Genomic DNA, 21,009 nt, shown 5'->3' on the forward strand with positions numbered 1-21,009 from the left:
TATTTAATGAGTTTATTCTCAAGATTGTATTTCGACTTTTTTTCTCGAAACTTAACGAGTTTAATCTCGCATTATAATGACTTTAATCTCGAGATGGTTTTATTTTTTTATTATTGCCTGGCCCTAAGCCTCTTCCGTAGAAAACATCTGTGTATACTTACTCTATATGTTTAAATATGAGCGACATGTATACATATTTTTGAGCAATTAACATATATCTCTTCTTTCTACTCCCTACCCTGTGTGTCCTCATTAACCTTTAAATGTGTGTTTGTTGGTACTAGTTGTCATGAATGGTTTCTGGACCTTGTCTGGTTTTCATCCACACCGTCCAGCCTGCAGCAATTAGCGTGCACATGGCACAAGCACTTAGAAGAAGCTGGCCTGTTTTCATTGTTCTTCTGAGGAGAGAGAGAGAGAGAGAGAGGCATTTTTCCGAAAGGAAAAATGCAAGACAAGCTGCAGTTACTATGCCAAGCCTCTAGAGGGGAGCATCTACTTTTTGATATACATTAAATACAGTCCTAAAATGGACATTGAGATTTCCTCTTAAACTCTAAAGACAAATGTAAGAGTGCTTTTTCATTAAATATGAGCAACCACAATAGACTATACTTTCCATTTATTGCATTTGATTGGCATAAATACTGCAATTACATAATGGAAAGAAAATAACTACATGAGAACTTATCTGTGACAGTGGAAAAAATGTTACCATATTGAATAGTAACGGTAAAACACTCATAATGGAATGGATTATTAGGAGATGCTGGGTGCATAACATGCCCTGTGATCATGTATGTTTTTATTAATGTCCTCTTTCACTGTCTTCACAGTCGGATGTGGTCCACCAGAGTGTATTTGAGCTCATCCATACAGACGATCGGGCAATGTTCCGCAGACAACTACACTTCGCTCTCAATCCCACCTCGTGCGATGGTAACGAAGGATCCGATGGTTAGTAGCAACTCACCTTAACGTTGGTGTTCAAATAGGGTCAGTGAGTTCCTGGTAAGATGTCGTCAGCATTTACTGCGGTGCCCAGCCCTGAAGGTTTTGTCAATGAGCAGATTTCTGCTGTCATCATTACTGAGTCAAGGAAGTATGTTTGTGGAGAACAAGCTGTCGGAGGATCAGTTCAGATTTATAAAATGGAGCCTTGTATAAACCCAGGATGATGAACACAGGTAGTGATTCACAGCCGATTACATCACTGTTTTCCTCTTCTGTTTGGCAAAACCAATTGGTCTTCAGCAATGCAGAGCAGCAGTGACATCACCAGAGACATGGTAAACTACAACCCTCAACACATCCCTCCAGAAAACTCATCTTTCCTGGAACGAAGCTTCAGCTGCCGATTCCGGTGCCTCCTTGACAACTCATCAGGCTTCTTGGTAAACATCCTAGATGTCTATTACACCTTTATGCCAGTCCAAACCAAAATGTATATATTTTTAGATGAACACTTTGTGTTATATTCAACCATGTTTGATTTTATGTGTACACAATGACACAGTAACAGTAACAGCAAGAGCTGTGTAAATAAATCTGCTGTGGATTGTTTACTCTCAGTGTCGGACCTTCATGGGGCTAAAAATGACTTTCATGTCCTTCCCTTTGCCCCTAAGGCCCTGAACTTCCAGGGGAGGCTGAAATATCTCTATGGGCAAAACAAATTGGTGGAAGATGGGACCTTGTCCCACCCTCAGCTGGCTCTTTTTCTCATAGCCACACCCCTCCAGCCACCCTCAATCTTGGAAATCAGAAGCAAGACTCTTCTTTTCCAAACCAAACACAAGCTGGACTTCACACCCATGGGTATCGACACAAGGTAGTTTTGAGTTTGAAGTAAAAGACAACATCAAGATTGGGCCAATAAATTATTTGGAAGTGGTATAAACAGTATTAAAAAATGTTCCTATCTATTTCTCATTTTGCAGAGGGAAGGTGGTTCTTGGCTACACTGAGATTGAGCTGTGTATGAGAGGCTCCGGTTATCAGTTCATTCACGCTGCTGACATGATGTACTGTGCTGATAACCATGTCAGAAGTGAGTTATATCAGACCTTGACCAAGTATTTACTATTAAATCAAAGCCAAGTCCATTCTTAGATGTTCAGCTTGGCTTTTGGATGAGTTGAGTTAATGAATTCCATAAGACTATCAGTTTGATTTCTATAGAAGACCTTTTAAAATATATATATTTTCTCTTACTTTCTCTCATAGTGATAAAAACAGGAGAAAGTGGTTTAACCGTCTTCAGACTTCTCTCGAAATGGGGTACATGGATATGGGTGCAGTCCAATGCTAGGCTTGTTTATAAAGGAGGAAGGCCAGACTTCATAATTGTTCGACAGAGAGCACTAACGTAAGTAAAACCTGCTTTTTAATAATGTCGTTGCTGAGCTAATCTCCTTGTTTTTCTAATGAATATAATGTCTGAATTTTGTAGTAACGAGGAGGGTGAGGAACACTTCAGTCAAAGGAAAATGCAGCTACCCTTTAACTGCACCACTGGTGAGGGTGTCTTGTATGAGACTGGCCCCACACTGGACATCATCACTGACATTCAAAATCAGTGCAAACCCCAGAAGATAAACAAACCTCCATCTCTGGACCCAGATTCTATTCTTGGCTCCGTGCTGAACCAGGATCTTTCTATCTACAACCAGAACAATGACCCCAATTCACAGTTTACGCTTGACAAGGCTTTCAGGGATAGCCACGCCCTGCTCAGTGTCCCTGGGAACACCTGGCAGCCGTCAGCCACAAACACTGTAGCTGGGATAAAGGAGGAAGGTGTGGTAAAGGACATGATGGAAACCTTGCAGCAGATTATCGGGGACACCACTTTTTGCGACAACCTTCAGGATTTTGATGTGGACAAATTGGAGCTGAAGGAGTGGGAGAACACTCTGCTCAGGATGAACTACAACAATGATATGGATCTTAACAAAATCCTCACCGACGACATCCTCTCCTATGTCGAGGATGCACTTTTCAAGGACAGTGGTGTTCAAATGTCTGAACAGCTTAAGGACCAGGGTCCATTTGTTGAGGTGCCGGAGTTACAGAATAACATAGCTGCTAACCAGGCATTCAACTGCCAGGCAGGGATGCTTGGTGGATCCCAAGGTCCAGGTGGGTTCATCGGAATGAACATCCAGGATGGAGTGGATGCCAGTAGCCCTGGAAGAGGGATGGCCAAGCTCACCCATATGGGGCCACAGATTTTACCTGCCGACACTTTCGTCCAATCATTTGGACTAGACCAGACAACCCAAAATATGCCCAGCAATAATAACATCATGTTTAATCCTTCTCTTGCCATGCAGTGTAGTCAGCAGTCGAGCCAAGTCAGGCTTGGTCTGCAAGGTGCCGTGCAAGAGAACGGAATGATGCCATGTGGCCAGAGAAACCTGCAGACTGGAAAGCAGCCCCATCCCAACGCAATGACTCTCCCTCTTCAAAGCCCTCTATTGCAGGGCACTTCCACCCTGCCGATAGGCTTCCAGAATTCACTTCCCCAACAACCGTCAAGCAGTCAGAACCCTCAGTGGGTGTCCGACAGCAACAATATGGTGGATAACCTGCTGAACTCTTGCGGCCGTAACGTTTCAGGTTCACAAGATGCAGGACTGCACTCTGGCCCAACTACCCACTTACAAGGACATTTTTCTCTTCACACTCAAAATCCTGCCAATGCGGGACTGCCTGCCTGGCAGAAATCCCAGCCTACCCCTCAGCAGGTCCCTAAATTGTTTCCCAGCGGGCATCAGAATATGACGGGCTTCATCGGCCAAGTGAAAGACTTCCAAAGAGACCCGCTTGGACAACTGTCGCACACAAACGCACAAGGATTCGGTTCTGCCTTCCTGCCCCAGACAACTGCAAATGGCGTCTATCCTCAGCAGACCTCCAACAGCTGCATGTTCACAAGCACGCCTCAACCCTCGGTGAATGGGATGCAGTATGGTTCTGCCCATCCAGTATCTACAATGCCATCCTGCCAGAGGGCTAAAGGTCTGATTACCCAGAGTCCTACACAAGTATCCTGTTATTACCAGAGAGGTCCTGGCGAGTCAACCGTGGACACGCCGGTCATCCCACAGGAGGACACCAACATCAGCCCCATGGCCTGTCAAGTCCCACTTGGATTAACTCCAGATAACATACTTGCACAGCAGTATCTCTCCTGCAATGGCCAGACACCGCAGGTAAACTGTACTAATTTAATCCATTGTATAATTATAACTTTAAACTAGTGTGCTCTCTAGATCACCGATCAAAGCAAACACGTGTATGCTCACTCCCTATTTTTAGATTGAGTCTTGAAGTTTGTTGAGAATAGCAGAACTGCCCTGTTTTTACCCCAGGCTTAAATGTGTCATCACACATACAGGGCTTTTTTTTAACAGGTTGGGTTATCTCAGCTCTACCACCAGTCACAAGTCTTTTGTGGGAAAGAACAGTTTTGGGATTTAACTTTTGTCACCATGTGTAAAGAAGTATTTTTGAAGAAGTAGAGTTTCTGAGGTAGACAAATACTCAAGATGAATCTATTCACAATGTGCTCAGTCATTTTGTTTCAACTTGTGGGCAATACAGAGTAGTTCTGGGTGACTAAACATATTTCTTGATGTATTTCAATTCTAATATTCAAGCTCTCAATTTTGATTAATTTCAGTATATTTCAGTTATATTGTCCATTTTGCTTAGATATGAAGAAAAAAATGGATAAGACAAAACCCATTGTCTTAGTTGAATTATGCTTTCATAAAAAGTACAAAACCCTGAATATTAAAGGAAGCCATCAAAATAATTTGTCAGTAACCACAGGATGGGTGCAAAAGTTCAAAATGTAGAGAGTTCTGCTTTAAATTCTTTTCCATGCACAACTTAATGAATATCATGACATGATTACCACGGAATGGACAAAACATTCCTTTAATGGTTTCAATTCTGTCCCTTCACAGATTCCAAACCGTTTACTTGAGGAGAAAGGAACGTACCTCTTTCCCTCACTGGCCAACGGAACCACCTACTTTTCCGAGAACAACCAAAGCAATTGCTGTGACTATTAGTGGTAGATCTCACCCAACGCAGCGACTGACACATCAACATTGCAGTGCCTTTTTCTAGGAAAAAAACGCACACATAAATACAGCAACTTGTTTGTCCCTTCGAGAGAGATGCATCCGCTTCTGATGACACTCTGGGCTGAAAACCTACAAGACATTACAGAACTTTAAAAGCAATTTTTACCACACATTTTTTCACACTTATCTACTTGTTCACTTATTCACACCCTCCCTGATGAGAAATAAGCAGTAAAAGAAAGTTCATATTTATTTTTTTAAAGCATGTCCTTTCATCCCTGATTGGATTTCTTCCTTTTTTCCGCCATTCTGGAGTGGGATAGAGAGTGTAATGGCAAGGAGAGGTGTGTGAGCAAGTGTGTGTTTGTGTATATGTGTGTGCGCGAGGATGCCTAGAGTTCATTTATGAAGTATGCAAAAGGAATCGAGCAACCTTTTAATTACGGGGACAAGATTCTGAGGAAATAAATTCAAGGTGCACACAAGATGCTATTTAGTGGGCAAAAAGGGAAAGCCTATCTCATTAGAGAGTGCAATGGCCTCATCCAGGACCTTTTATTTTGCCACCTATGCACTTAAGAATGTGGAATTGCCCACATGTAGACCTTTAACCTTAGCGTTATCAATCTACCCCACTTTCAAGACATCATTTTGTCTAGAGAAATCAATACTCTACCAATGACCTTTGTGGCACCATTGGACTGTCAGAACAAATCATTGATTTGTTGACAGCAAAATTGTCCCAGAAGCTTGACCTTCTTTACGGACAACAGCTACAAGTTGTAAAGTTCCCGAAGGCAAATTTGGGTAAAGAAAAAACACCATCGAAATCAATAGTCCCAGAAAATATGTCCCCGTTCCTGCTACACAACACTTTTTCCATTCAAGGAGTAAAAATGAAACAGTACAAGACCTTTAGTACCGTCTGCTCTTGCCACCCTGTTATGCTGGCCTTAACCATATGTTTCATGTGTATTACAACAATATCTGAATGTTATTGCTTATCATTTATTTGTTCAGTTTTTTTGTTCAATAATCGTCTTTTGTACTTTTGTATGCATATAATCGAAATTATGGAAATGCCATTGAGCCATTTTTTCCGCTTTTAATTTGCTGATTACACTCTTGCTTTCTATTCGCTTATATAGAAGAATAGTAATTCTTAAATCGTGTTGCGTGCCATGAATCACAGCAGCCAGCGTATCCTGCCTCCAGAGGAAATGTCGAATACAGTGAGAGAAAAAGAGAGTTTTGAGAAGACATCACAGACTAGTCATCAAGAAGAATCCCAAACAAAAGTAAATATTAGTCGAAAAAATATTGTATTACTTTTTAAGGCCACAGTGAGATTTGAATGACTTCTTTACTCGTCTATAGTGTCGTTCTTGGTCAGTCAGGAAATACAGCAGCAGCCAAAAAGTTTAGAACAAGCACAGTGTAGAGAATGTGTGCAAAAACCTTTCCTGTGAATCGTTCGTAAAACTATTCCTGCGTGAATTGTACGCATAGAATTGAATGCAATTTACACAGAAATGTTCCTCTAGTGTTTTGTGAATTAGGCCCAAAGTTTGCAGACCACTTAGAGCCCTTTTTGTCTTTTCTTGAAGAATTTAAAGCCATTTGATTCAGCATTTTGAATGTGTAAATATACCTAAACATATTTGTATGAGATTTCTCGTAGCTGCGGAATTATGACTGAATGGTTTTATTGTTTTTTTTAAAAAGGGTCACTACCTACTTTTTGAAAAGGCTTTTTACATTCATTTTCTTGTAGAGACTTGTGATTTCGACAGCTGTTGCTTCTGAGATTTGTTCTTTCACCCTGCAGTAAGAACAGAAAGTTTGGTGTGATAATAACAGCGAATATATATAATTTATATATAGGCCTATATATATATAACCACAAACTCGTGCACCCGAAGCCTTTTCCTTTCATCATCTGAAATGGGAACACTGTGTGCCTTAATTTCTTTCTCCCCAAAGGATATTTCACTTATTCCCTCCCGTTTTCACTCTCTTTGGATGAAATGATCGTGGCTTGCAGAGGAGGAAAGGAATTGAAATGGCAGCTATAATTGAATCTGAGAAGCAACGTTTTTAACAACTGGTTGTTGTTAGCATGGACGGAATCGATTATGCTAGTTTGCTGAGTGTTGTACATAGCCTCACAGTTACAGGACACGCATTCTGCCCGTTTGTCGTCTTAAGTGCCTTAAAACAGCTTTCGTTTTCTGAGATCAGTGACTTTTTCTCCCTTTTGGTTTCGTTTGTACTGAAAGCTAAAGGAGTTGGCTTTGATGTAATGTTAGAGCGTTCTGTGTTGTATTGCTAGATGTCTGCTGGTTAAGAGAGGAGGTTAGTAAATCGCTAAATGGTGTTTTGATTGATGGATGATCAGTTGGCTAATTGATCCGTTTTATCGGTTGGTAAAGTTGACAGATTATGCACAAATAAAAGCGATGGATTTGTTTTTGCTCTGATTTTCGTTTTCATGCTTTAAAATATCTTTCACGCCATGTCCTTCGACGCGATAAAGCTCCGTCCACAGTGATGATATCAAATCAGTGGTTCTCAAGTGGTTTTGCTTCAAGACAGATTTTACAGTGGCGTTTATCATACAAATGTCATTTCAATCAAATGTTTAATCGCTTTATATGGCGGAGATGCCATTTTATTCATAGCTAGTATTTAATGCATCTCAAATACTCGCAATTTAATTTTTTCAAACTTGTGTGAAATTGAAAACGAAAAAAATTTCAATCTAATTTTTGCTTTGCTTACGTAAATGCCCTTAATGGCGTTTTATAATAATGTTAATTTGATATTAAATTCAAAACAATATAAACTCCTGCAGTCCTTCGCCGTTTAAAAACGCATGTGTTCGGGTCATATTTTCCCAATCAAAACAGACCTGCGACCCAATTTTTGGGCTGCGACCCACCAGTTGAGAACCACTGTATTTTAAATTAAATATGTTTTCAACTGAAATTTGGCTTTTTATTGATGACGGATTACTTGTCGCTTTAGTCCATCTGCTTAGGAAACTCTACTATTAGACTATTAGTAGCATTTCATGTTTATGGCTTCAGTAAGGTGCCTAAATATTAGTAATTTGTGACTAGACAAGGTTTAGTGGTCCAGAAAATGACCCTTTCATTTCCTGTAGCCTACCTCCAAAATGCCATTAATTAAAATTGGTTCACAGTGGACAAAACACCAATAATCGACCTCTGCATTGAACTAATAAAAAATAATAATCATAGCTACATGTTAGGACGTCATCCTCCCAATTCACCACTAAACTACAAATCCTTTAGGAAGAAATAATAACACTTCAGATGCCTGTGTCTTGCGTAACAACATGTTTGAGACGCCTCTCTTTAAATGCAGTATCTTTGTTTATTTGTTGTATCATTGTATGTTCGTTTCTTTGCTTGTGCACCCATCATTGTTAATGCTTTTATGTGTAGGCTACTATATATCTTATTTTGTACATTGTTCCGCACAACTGTAAAATCTATATGCAAATTGATGTCCCACAAATAAAAGTTATACACACACTTCTATATTATATATATATAAAATATAGCTTTTGTTTGTTTTGTATTTGTATTATCAATGGATTAATTTTTGTGTTGTGCCTCTCATTATTGATGTCTTTATAATATTAAACGGGGGTCAATGACTCAATGGCTTTAGCTGGTCGTTTTATTGGACATTGTTTAAATGCACAAAAACTAGATAGATAGATAGATAGATAGATAGATAGATAGATAGATAGATAGATAGATAGATAGATAGATAGATAGATATCATATGACAACCATCGTTTAGCCTAAAAAGCTATTCATGTTGTCCAAGTCATCATAGATCCAGTCAAAGATGTATTTTAAGCCCTTTTTACACCTGTTAGGCTATTAAGATGCGTTTTGGTCGATCGGATCACAAGTGGACGACGCTAAATATAAAAGGGGATCATAAAAGGGATCATAAAGCGCTTGTCCAAATGAATAAAATTAGATCGATACCGAAAAAGTATACACACGCAAGTTGAAAGGCTTTTGGTAGTGGATAGTAAAAACACATCTGCAACATTTATCAAGTTCATGGATTATTATGCATTTGTTAATCATTATGAGTCTAATTTCATCCCATATGTGTCTCAGTCCCTCGTCTACTTGTGATCCGATCGACCAAAACGATGTGTAAACAGGGCCTCGTGGTCATTTCTGGTTTAAATTTAAATCCCTTCCCTTTATTACTCACTTGTCCTCCTCCATTCCCAACGGTCGTATTTACTGACCCAATAGCATATTAAAAACTACTACAGCCAATCAACAATTTTAAGCATTGACTACATTTGGCTGTAGATCAGACAGATGGATGTAGTTTACGTGTGTTTACCACATGGGGGCGCTAATGTATATATTTTGAATGTGTGCCAGTATAGGCCTATATAATGTAGGCCTACAATTTCGTCATGTATAAGCCTACTGTACTACTGTTAAATTAAACTTTTAACAAGGCGTGTTGAAACGAGTCGTTCTGCCGTGTTTAATTGACGAAACAACAAATAAATAATATGGGTTTTCTTGTAACTACTTGCCGGTGTGGTTGGCCACCGTTTTATATGGTGTCCTAAAACAAAATTGGGGAGATATACAATCATTTTTTATCATCTTTTATTCATTACTGCCCCAATGCATGCGTATAAAACAGATGTGTGCAATCAATGTGTATGGAAGAGCCAGTAGCTTGCATGCACTTGAAGGGGTTTTGCTGTGGTCCATAAACGAGTATTATATAATACCGTCATTATAGTCAATAAATGCCGAACAGCAATAAACGCTTCTGAAAGCGCAGGAAATGATGCGTCATAACAGAAGTTTGCAAAAGGGAATTGACTCTGCAACAGGCCTCTTTGCAAGCATATGCATATAATATGGCAATAAAACGGTAAATAGGGAATGAATGACTAAACTAATAAACGAAAAGTTCTCACTGCACAAATGTACTATTATTATTATTATCACCCCGTTAAAATATTACTGGAATTCCTTAGGGAGTCAACTCGATCATAATTATTTATTAATAACTGCGTAAATTTGTTCCACAGAAACAACGTGCTGATTATTAGCCTAGTATTATTATTGTAGCCTATCTATCTTCTACCGTAGCCTTTACATTAAAAATAAAACATAGACATTTAAAAAATATATTTATTTAGGCTCTAAATGTTTATTGTAGCCTATTTAATTTCAGGGATTTTCAAAAGATAGCTATAGAGATGATGCGATTTTTGTAACAAATCCTGCGAGGTGCTCTGTCCGCTTATTGGCCAGAAGTGATTATAACGAATAGCCTATTAATCAGCCTCGCGAGCATTCTTGCTATCCATCCTAAACAGTAGGCCCTATGTGAGATTCAAATAAGTGTGTCCCAAAGGATAGGTTGAAAAGAGTAGCCTATGCCAGAAGTCCCCGGATGGTCTATTCTTTTCGGTGGATTTTTCAAGTGTGGATCCGATATTGCCATAGACAGTGTATAGCCTTGCACGCGCTTTGGAGGAGGAACTACAAACACGAGTAAAAAGTGCTTCGAAAAAACTACAAAACATGGCGGATATGCGCGACCGACGGTGAGAGGTTTAGATAAAGGTTTGAGTGACTAATCAAAGTTTAACCTGATAGAAAAATATTTATTTGGTTATCCGTGCTATATTTCATCTGCAATAACAATTTGGACTTTTATAAAGATCCGTTTGGCCATTAACTTTTAAATGCATCATTATGCAGAGGAGAGTTCTCTGCATGAAAGACCCGCGACAGCAGATCAACGTGCTTCTGCATTTCTCTCCGAGTCCGATACGGTAGGAAATTAAATGTGGAGGATTTTATCTTTGACAAGATGATTGACAGGTCAGTTTGCGACAGGATGCGTGTAACTACCTTGCAAGCTCATTAATATTCATAAACAAATTCTTCCCCATTCGTTGCACCTAATTACAAAAGTCTGCCTTTCAGCAAATCCATTACGCTTATGACCACGCGTCACGTTTCTTTATTAATATTCACAAGCGAGAAATCGTAATTTTGAACTCCGTTGACCAATCACGGGAGACGTAAAGTCTGACGTCCTGTATCCTAGGAGATTTTTTCCCCTTTGCCTTTAATGCCGTGGCCTCTGATGCTCTGCGCGCGCTCCTGCGCAAATCTGTGCCGGTTGCCTGGTCAACCAAATGCGCGTGCCCCTGCAAGCTGCATGTCGGGGGCGCGCAGTTGGAGGACTTAGTGGAGCAGCTCGGCCAAAAAAATGAATTAGACACGAAGCCTGGAACAAATTATGATTCTAGGTTTTGTGTAAATATAGATTATAATGTATTATTTTAACCAAGCAAATGACTTTGGAGAGCTGTTTACACAAACTCAGCCGCACTGAGGATGAAGAACATGATAACGAGGACCTGCTGTCACTTCTCTTATGAACGCTGAAATATATTTGACGAGGAATTACACTTTTTGCATCTCTTTTTTGGCGTTTTTAGTTTATAGGACTGATATGAATTGCAGTTTGGTCATGTTGTAGCTGTAGCTTTGGGTGCCTTTTTGCACAATTGATACAATATTATATTTATTTTTGAATTTTAACATTCATTGCCTGTACAAGAAATCATTTTTTCCTTACAGTTTTTGTTTACGTAGAAAGAGTGGGTCTTCGGGATTTTACTATCTGTTAGAAATCGTGGGTTGAATTTATTGGACCCGAAGAGTTGGATTATACTGACGCCTTAGACATGTATGCAGGACGAAAAAGAAGAAAACCAGTGCAAAGAGCGTAAGTGATACAAATACATGTGTGTGTGTGTGTGTGTGTGTGTGTGTGTGTGTGTGTGTGTAGGCGTAGTGAACACTGTGGTCCATAATTAGACCATAGGCTACAAACAAATAATTAGTGTCATGCAATTTTCATTGATAATTGAGGTTGTCGAAGTTTTTGTTGGTCTTTCTGACTCAAAAACTCAGTAGCCTACAGTATAGTAAAATATACGTCTGACCCACATCGCATGTGTAATCTTCTCTCTAGGCCCATCTGTCCCATCTGTCTAAAGTAAATATTTATATTTACAGTTATTATTCTATTTAAATTCATCAAAGCTTCACTGGTATGAGTTTTACAACCCAGTGCTGCGATATTTGTTTTAATGTGCATGCACTCTTGCTCATTTAGTCAACTTATATACGGTGTTTTGGCCTTTTCGTTTTCAATTTTTGGTAAAATTAAACTATCAGGTAAAAAAAAATACAAATACGTTAAATTTCGTGAAATTCAATTAAGTTAAAACCTCCAAATTCTGTTGTGAACATTGAGCGCTGCACGCAAATATTTGATATAGCCTAATGCACATAGCTGTGTTATATATTTTATATCATGCAGTATATTGTATTTATTAATTTATCTTGCATAATATTTTATTTAAATTATGATTATTTACAAATTATAATAGATTATTGTTATTTTGCGTATAATAGGCCACATTTTTATTAGAACATTATTTTTTTTAAATACATGTTTACTAGATTTAGCCTAGAATGTATATTGCTAACAATTAAATTTACTATTTTAATAATTGTAATAAAACACCTTAATTAGCCTATATAATTCTGCCACCATTTATTGAATTTAAAATCACATCATTGCTGAAGTGTAAACCAAATAGGTATCATAATCTCATATTACATTTTGCAAACCGTTCAGAGCTTATTTTATACTCTTAAATAATAGATTTACAAATTATAGCTTTTTGTTTAATATTGAAAAAATATTTTTCAGTATATTTTGATTATTTTTAAGATTTCAATTAGCCAATCACTTTAGTGTCTGTATTGATTGTTTCCTTACAATTTTCCCTTTTTGAATTCATATATCTTTATTGATCTATTGAAGTTTTTTGTTTATTATGATATATTTAGATTAGAATAAAATTTATCATGTAAATCATATTTACAGTAACAGACAAATTATGTTTTATAACAGCCCGTTGTGTGTGGTTCAGGTAAACCGTACGAAGATGGCAATATCTAAAATGTTTGGACATTTTTTGGTCACTGTGAGGAAAAACAGCTTATAAATAATACAGAATTATAAAAAAATTAAAGTAAAAATGCAGAAAGTCTTCTGTGACGGGTAGGTTTAGGGTTACTGGATAGAATATACAGTTTGTACAGTATACACATCATTATGTCTGTAAATGTGTGTGTGTGTGTGTGTGTGTGTGTGTGTGTGTGTGTGTGTGTGTGTGTGTGTGTGTGTGTGTGTGTGTGTGTGTATGTGTGTGTGTGTGTGTGTCCCAAATGTGATTGTTCGTACAAACTAAGGTACAGACAAATTTCCTTAAAATCAAACACTGAAATGTATTAGTATTACCAAGAACAGCACAGACCCAACAATATGCAAAATTATTAAACGTGACAGGTAGAGTAGGAAAGTTGACAATTGAGTAAATTTAGTAAAAACAGCTTGTGGGACACTCTGAATGTGGCTTCAGTATTTTCATGTTGTCCGTGACTTTGTCCAAACAGACCGGGTCATGAAAAACGCTGTTGAATGTGATTTTAAGAGTTGGTTCTTGTGCTCTCGTACTCAGGGTGAAGCAGCCCCCAGCTGAAGGGGGGAAGTCGAACCCATCCAAACGCCATCGAGACCGGCTGAACTCCGAGCTGGACCGGCTGGCCAGTCTCCTGCCGTTTCCCGAGGAGGTCACGAGCAGCCTGGACAAACTCTCCATCCTGCGTCTGAGTGTCAGTTACCTGCGTGCTAAGAACTTCTTCTCTGGTGAGTTCACGTGGAGCTTGATGACTTGGTGTGTTTATTGGACGAGATGTGGGTGTGTGTGTGTGTAGCTGAGACTGACAGGATTGTGTGTAGCACCATAATGTGGGGTCAGTCATAACAGTCTGCTGTTTAGACACAGTGGGAAAGATCATAATTTCAGTTAAGCTGAGGACAAATGAAAATAAAAACAACTTAAAATGTCTTAATTCATTATAGACTGTCATGTAGAACACTTACTGAATACCTAAACAACTCAAATAGATAGATTGATAGACAGACAGGACAGAGAGATGAACAGATAGACAGGAAAACAGACAAACGGATAGACAGACGGACAGACAGATAGATAGATAGATAGATAGATAGATAGATAGATAGATAGATAGATAGATAGATAGATAGATAGATAGATAGATAGATAGATAGATAGATAGATAGATAGATCGACGGACAGACAGACAGACAGACAGACAGATAGACAGATAGATAGATAGATAGATAGATAGATAGATAGATAGATAGATAGATAGATAGATAGATAGATAGATAGATAGATAGACAGACAGACAGACAGACAGACAGACAGACAGACAGACAGACAGACAGGCAGGCAGGCAGGCAGACAGACAGACAGACAGGCAGACAGATACAGAAAGATAAACAACAAATATGTAAATTAATAAATTAACAGACATATAGACAGAGAGGTGGGCAGACAGATAAACAAACAAATAGATAAACAAACAAATTAATATAGAGATTTATGAAAAGATAGACGGATAGACAGACGAATGAAAAAATAATTGAACAAGTCAACAAACAAGCAGATATTTAGGTAGATAGATAAACAGATAAACATTGTTTTTTGTGTCTTCCCCCGCCCCTAAATATGTATTTCTGTTCCCATATTTACATTCCTAAGCTGATTGGATTTGTTTTGTTATTTTGCTTGTTAGTGTCAGGTTTGTGAAGCTCCGTCTCAGCAGTATCATTTGTTTGGTTTTGTGGTTTGAGCGTAGAAAAGCGCCAGCATCAGCACTTTATCCTTCGTTTTCTGGATTCACACACAAAGCTTTTGGCCGAAGCTGTTGTTGCCCCGGTTTGTCCATTCGTCCTTCCCTTCCATCTTAACATGAAGGGAACATCATAACAATACGTCAACGCGGTTACGGCGGTGGATCGTGTGAGTTCTGCAGCTCAAGGATAACTCTTTCTTTCCATTCAGACGACAAATGACAAACTCGGAGCAAATTTGCGTCTGTAATCGCAGTGTTATTGGGAAAATATGTCATTGTCTCTGTGACTCTGGAATGGAGCGTGGACGTGCTGCGCTGCACTGCGGGAACGGGCCTCCTCTGAGGCATGAATAATTAAACATAACGAGCTTAAAGAATTTATAAAATGGAGGGGTGTGTTTATTTAAGGAAGTGGGGTTTAAAATGGCTGTTCAGGTGAACGCGAACGGATGATTGAGGGATCTAGCACGTAGCTGCGCTTATGAATCATCTTGTGTTGTTGCTTTATAACAATGGCTGATTGTTCAATGATGTCACTGACAATTACAGTCGTCACGACATCAATGACGATGTTGTTGATGTTATTGCAAGGATAATTATTATGAATTGTCATTCAATTTACTTTCAAGCTATTATTACTCTCCAACAGGAGTTTGATGTCTCGAAATAAACAGGCACTATATTATTTAATAAACATTAATGAAAACTGCTTCAGAGCTTTTTTATGTTCAGATATTTTCACACACACACAAAAAAAAAAAACATTCATGTGTTGATTTCCAAGTGAAACAAATATAGGCGAAGACTTGATTTTTATTCATCAGAACTGATTGGTTTGTGAAATAAGTTCTCTCTATATGACAGGAAGTTGGAAGGGAGGACTTGGTGATGTCACCAGAATAAGTAAAGTTGTTTTAGAAGCAGAGCAAGTTAAATTTAGATGAAAAATTACAAAGAAACAATACTTTCTTTTATTTTAGTATGCTGTGTTCTGTCAGAAAAATTTTCCCGCCATTTTGAATTTTTCGAACTCGTCCTAGACTCTTCGTAGCTTGGTCCTACCAGACTCTCGTACATTTCATTTGTACAGAGAGTCTGGCCTCCATTGACAAGCGTTAAAGGACAAGTTCGGTATTTTACACTTAAAGCCCTATTTACAGATCGTATCTGATGAAATAGAACGGTTAAGTTTAAAATTTGGACACATGTTCCAGTCCCGAGAATTTTGGGTTTATTTCGCTTCCCCCCCACCCCCACACAATGGTTGTCTATGGCCACTGGAAGATTCCTTCCTAAAACACATTAAACTTTCGTTTACAAAGACGTGAAACTCACCGAGTGGTCAGGGGTGTTCACTGATACGGGCCCAAAAAAAAACGCTGAAAAAGATGCATTCCAACAGGTTTTATCGTAGTGTTTGTCCAACTCCATTGATTGTATTGAATGTGCTGTGTGAGGTACGGTATTCCTCCGCCGCTTCTTCTTCTGCTTCTTCTGTGTATTAAATGAAATGCCAGCGGTTTGCTTGCAATCGGCAAAGGTGCATTATCGCCACCAACTGGTGTCTATTATTCAAGCTCTCAACGGAAGAATCTGGGTGTGACGCGTTTGGCAAAATAGGTCCACAAACGCTAAATAAAACTAAAATTCTCGGGACAGGAGCATGTGTCCAAATTTTAATCTTAACCGTTCTATTTCATCAGATACGATCTGTAAACAGGGCTTTAAGTGTAAAATACCGAACTTGTCCTTTAACTTCCTTGTAGGCGGGTCCTCTGTTGAAGTTTAAAACTATTGGATCTGCCCAGAGCCACTCTGGATCTGCCATAACCAATCGCTAACGTTTGGTCGTGACGCACGACTAGCGCACAACCTCAACGTCATCGTTCTCAGCCACTCCCTCTGTTTGCTGATTGGACCGGTAAAAAATTGTCCGGAGAAAACCCGCGAATATACCGCAAACCCAGACGACGTACTGATGGAAAGTGAAAATTGAACGGAAGTACGTAGGAGGGTGGAGCCATGCTAGACTCTTCGGGCCCTAATTTAACGATCTAAGCGTGTGGTCTAAAGCTCATGGGGCAAGTGCACTTAGGGCGAGTCCGATTCCCCTTTTCCTAGTTTAACGACGGGAAAAATGGTCGGCGCACCCGGCACATGGTCTCTTAATGAGTAATGGGTGTGTTTTGGGCGTAACGTGCAATAAACCAATCAGAGTCTCATCTTCCATTCCCTTTAAAAGCCAGTTGCGCTCACGCCATGGCGGATTCGCTATTTACGTGGTGGATTTTGCAAGCAGAAAAACTGAACGCTTCTCCAGAGAGGAAACAGATCTGTTCGCGCAGGTTAAAGCGCACAAGCAGACCATCTATGGGACAAAGTGAACGTGCGCTTTGAACCCGCCTATAGGCGCACATTACTAATATTGCGTCATTGACTTTAGACCAGGTTTCATTTGGTCAAAAGTTGCCTCAAAATAGCAACATGCCAACAATGTGCCTGAACACACCTCGTTTTCAGACCAGCCCATGGGCACACAAATGGGCCCAAATGCATTTGCTATTTAAACAACGTGGCGCAGGACGTGAAAATGATAAGGCTAGCAAAAACTAGCAAAAAACACTATGATAGGACCCTTCGTATGATTTTCACCAAAATTGCCTCAGATCATCATCAGACCCCTCTAGCAAAAAGTTATTAAATTCTTTTTGATAAACATTCTTGCAGCTCTTCAATGAATTTGACGAAGAACACGGAAAAACGGACATGACACTGTATCTCCACAATGCTTTGGCTTATTTTAACGATACTTGGTATCCGTCATTACAAATCATGTACAATATCACTGAGAAATCAAACCTTTTTGTGAAATATGCTTAGCGACTGACTCTGGATCAGCGTACACGCTTTCCGAAGGCCTCATCTGGGAGGGAGGGACTTTTGTATGACTGAATGTAGGTCAGTGTTTGCAGCACTTATAATGCCTCAGGAAGCGCTCTGTGTTATCGGAGAGACGGCGACTAAAACAAGACCCCATTAGACTCGCTCATCTTCTTAGTGCACTTCTTAGTGTTGTTTTCTCTCTCTCTTTCTGACTCTATTTATAGTCTTCAACTCGGGGTCATGGAACCAGCGGTAACATTCCCCCTCTCTCTTCTATCCTTCAGCGAAACATAACATAATTTGTTATGCGTAAATAAAACATTATTTGTTATGAGTAAACAGAGCAAATGCTATCTGACGTGTGAATATTACATTCTGTAAAATGCCTGTAAGAATTGGGAAATTGAGCTAAATTCTGGAGTCTACTATATATATCTTTAATTCTGTTTTTCTGTCTTCATGTGCACTCAATTGGTCTCATGCATTAGGAATAGTAATGCTACGGACAAATTATTTGCTTAGATTTTTTGTTATATTGGGGAGTTTTCTGGGGGGTTTTATATATTTATATATATATATATATATATATATATATATATATATATATATATATATATATACCAAAAAAATATACTTCTGTGACCAACATTTGTCATTTTGGCTATAATTAAATAAAGATTAAACAAATAAATAATACTTCTGCGGCCAAAAATCATCATTCTGGGAATGAATTAATGAATGAATGAATTAATTAATTAATACATACATCAATTAAGGAACAAATAAATAAATAATTCTGGCGATTTCAAAAATGAGTAAACATTTAAAAAAAAAGATTAGACTTAGAATTACCCATGAAAGCTTAATTCCAATGCCACATTGGGATTCCGATTTCCGCCTAGAAGATTTTTTTTTTGTGATTATTTGTATAGCCAGGTTAACGCGGGGCAATCCTTAATCTTTGTATGCATGCCGGATACCTAAGAATTAGGATTGAGAACCAGATGGCATCAGAGGAGCTCTTCATTTTGATCAACTTTAGCCACTGAAAAGTGCTTTTTTTTTTACCCTATCTCTCTCTGTTTATTTCTTTATCTCTCCTCATCCAAGGTTCTTAGCATTTTTGCCTGTTTTTTAATAATCCTATTTTTAATTCCAGAAGGATATCTGGGAAAATAAATGTGACATACAACGGAAGGGTGTGATTTAGCTAGGATGTTACCGTACATCTCAAGTTTTTGGTTCATTTTTGAATTAATTTAGCATGCAAGGCTAGCGTACTGCAAAATATGCACATGAATCAAATGGGTTCACTCAGTTTGCATACTGTACAACAGCAAAAGTGGGTATGATTTTGGTCATTTTGAAGAGCATAAAAAGACCCGCAAAAAAGTGCTGTGCCCTGGTCCGTCTCAGAAGAGCTGCATCATGGGAAGTCTGACTCATATGAAAGCAAAGGAGATGAGCGAGCGGGACATTAATTACGCCATGATGGATAGTGGATTGTGAACTCCATCTTGGCAGGTCTCTACTGATTTATGGAAAGCTTATGGTTATGACATTTATTAAACGCAAATAAAAACACGTGAATTTATTCCCTCGTTTTATTGCCTCGTCGATGTCTTGCCAGCATTCATTAGTCGAGCGCCGATTAGAATGATTCATTGTGTCATTAGACGTTCCCAGAGAATCAGATGCCTGCGGTTTGTTTAGTTCAATGCCGCAACAACAGTGTTGTGTTGTTTTAATCTTTGGCTTAAAATACACTTAGATGTAAACAGCGCTGTGATTGTAAGCGTATTAAAGGGATTATCACATTTATGTGTATGGTTTCGATTGCGGACATAGTTTTTCAGAGTTACTTATTTTTGGTTTAGAAGATAGTTCTCGTCATCCGAGATCAGGATATTGTAGTCCTAAACTCCTATGCCCTATGTCAAGGGGAAACGTATCACAATATATGTGTTTTATTGATTTTGTGGCATTTTTGTTTACACATAGCTCGTTGTTGGGGTTGCATGACCGAAATGTGTTTATTATCATATAGTTGAGCTTGGCGATTAATATTGCCAGGCATTTCTTTTGTTTTGTGTTTTGTTTTGTTTGAACACTGGCTGGCATTTCTTTGTTTTGTTTTGTTTTGTTTGAACACTGGCAGGCATTTCTTTGTTTTGTTTTGTTTTGTTTGAACACTGGCAGGCATTTCTTTGTTTTGTTTTGTTTGAACACTGGCAGGCATTTCTTTGTTTTGTTTTGTTTGAATACTGGCAGGCATTTATTTTGTTTAATGATTTGTTTTGTTTTGTTTGAACATTGGCAGGCATTTGTTTTTTTGTTCTGTTTGTACGCTGGCTGGCAGGTATTTCTTTTTGTGTTTTGTTCTTTATTTAATTCAGTTTAAACACTGGCAGGCATTTCTTTGTTTTGTTTTGTTTAGTTTGAACACTGGCAGGCATTTCTGTGATTTATATTATACTTGATATGCCAAGTTCACTAATTCACATTCTCTCATTAGGCACAGCAATATTAAATAATATTATTATTATTATTTGTTGTTACTATTGTTATTATTTTATATAATTGAAGTGTTTTGTATAGAGTTGTTTTATGAGTTTAGAAAGTAAATAGTTAATATGAAATATTGTGAATACGATAGTCTCACTGACTGACTCACTCTTTCTTTCTTAGTAAAGTAATCATCCGGAGTGAAAAGGGATGTTTTGGAGTAAGACAGAAATCCCTGCTAAGCGTAAACATTAGTCCAGTCTGGCCAGTGTATTAGCACAATTAGTAGCTTTACAAGATCTCTCCACTAATCATCAGCCTCCTTGCCAAAACCGACCTCTGATCGCATTTTCCACAAAACGTCTTCTGCAAACATCTCTTCTTGACTAGTTGTCACTGCTTTTAAAGCAGATTATGTCACACTTCACTTAGCTTCTGAAGTTGAGGTAAATACTGTTTCGCTAACTATTAGAAAATCCCTAATATTATATAACCGTAACACCCGAACATCACTTGCCGCGACATTTTGTTTAACAAAGATTGACCATGTCATGACAACCTGATTTTTGAAGGAAAATTAGATGTTCCAAGGCTGTCAATTGATTAAAAAAAATATATATAAAATAAAATTTGCATGCTGACTCATATAATTAATAAAAATTAAACACACTTGT

At 38.4% G+C, this 21,009-nt stretch overlaps 2 protein-coding genes across 2 annotated transcripts in view; both read left to right on the plus strand.

Annotated features, from left to right (window-relative positions):
• The window catches only part of ahr2 (aryl hydrocarbon receptor 2), a 59,320-nt gene extending 50,531 nt beyond the window's left edge, over window positions 1-8,789 (plus strand). The window contains exons 5-11 of the mRNA XM_079593166.1: window positions 837-957; window positions 1,255-1,394; window positions 1,629-1,831; window positions 1,941-2,050; window positions 2,227-2,368; window positions 2,453-4,217; window positions 4,977-8,789. Coding sequence (XP_079449292.1) covers window positions 837-957; window positions 1,255-1,394; window positions 1,629-1,831; window positions 1,941-2,050; window positions 2,227-2,368; window positions 2,453-4,217; window positions 4,977-5,084 — 2,589 coding nt within the window. The 3' untranslated portion in view covers window positions 5,085-8,789. The remainder of the gene's footprint in view (window positions 1-836; window positions 958-1,254; window positions 1,395-1,628; window positions 1,832-1,940; window positions 2,051-2,226; window positions 2,369-2,452; window positions 4,218-4,976) is intronic.
• Window positions 8,790-10,708: 1,919 nt separating this feature from the next.
• The window catches only part of ahr1b (aryl hydrocarbon receptor 1b), a 42,653-nt gene continuing 32,352 nt past the window's right edge, over window positions 10,709-21,009 (plus strand). The window contains exons 1-3 of the mRNA XM_079593167.1: window positions 10,709-10,737; window positions 11,786-11,933; window positions 13,744-13,931. Of these exons, the coding sequence (XP_079449293.1) occupies window positions 11,893-11,933; window positions 13,744-13,931 (229 nt within the window). The 5' untranslated portion in view covers window positions 10,709-10,737; window positions 11,786-11,892. The remainder of the gene's footprint in view (window positions 10,738-11,785; window positions 11,934-13,743; window positions 13,932-21,009) is intronic.

This window comes from Phoxinus phoxinus, assembly GCF_949152265.1.
Source record: "Phoxinus phoxinus genome assembly, chromosome: 20".
Classification (NCBI taxonomy): Eukaryota; Metazoa; Chordata; class Actinopteri; order Cypriniformes; family Leuciscidae; genus Phoxinus; species Phoxinus phoxinus.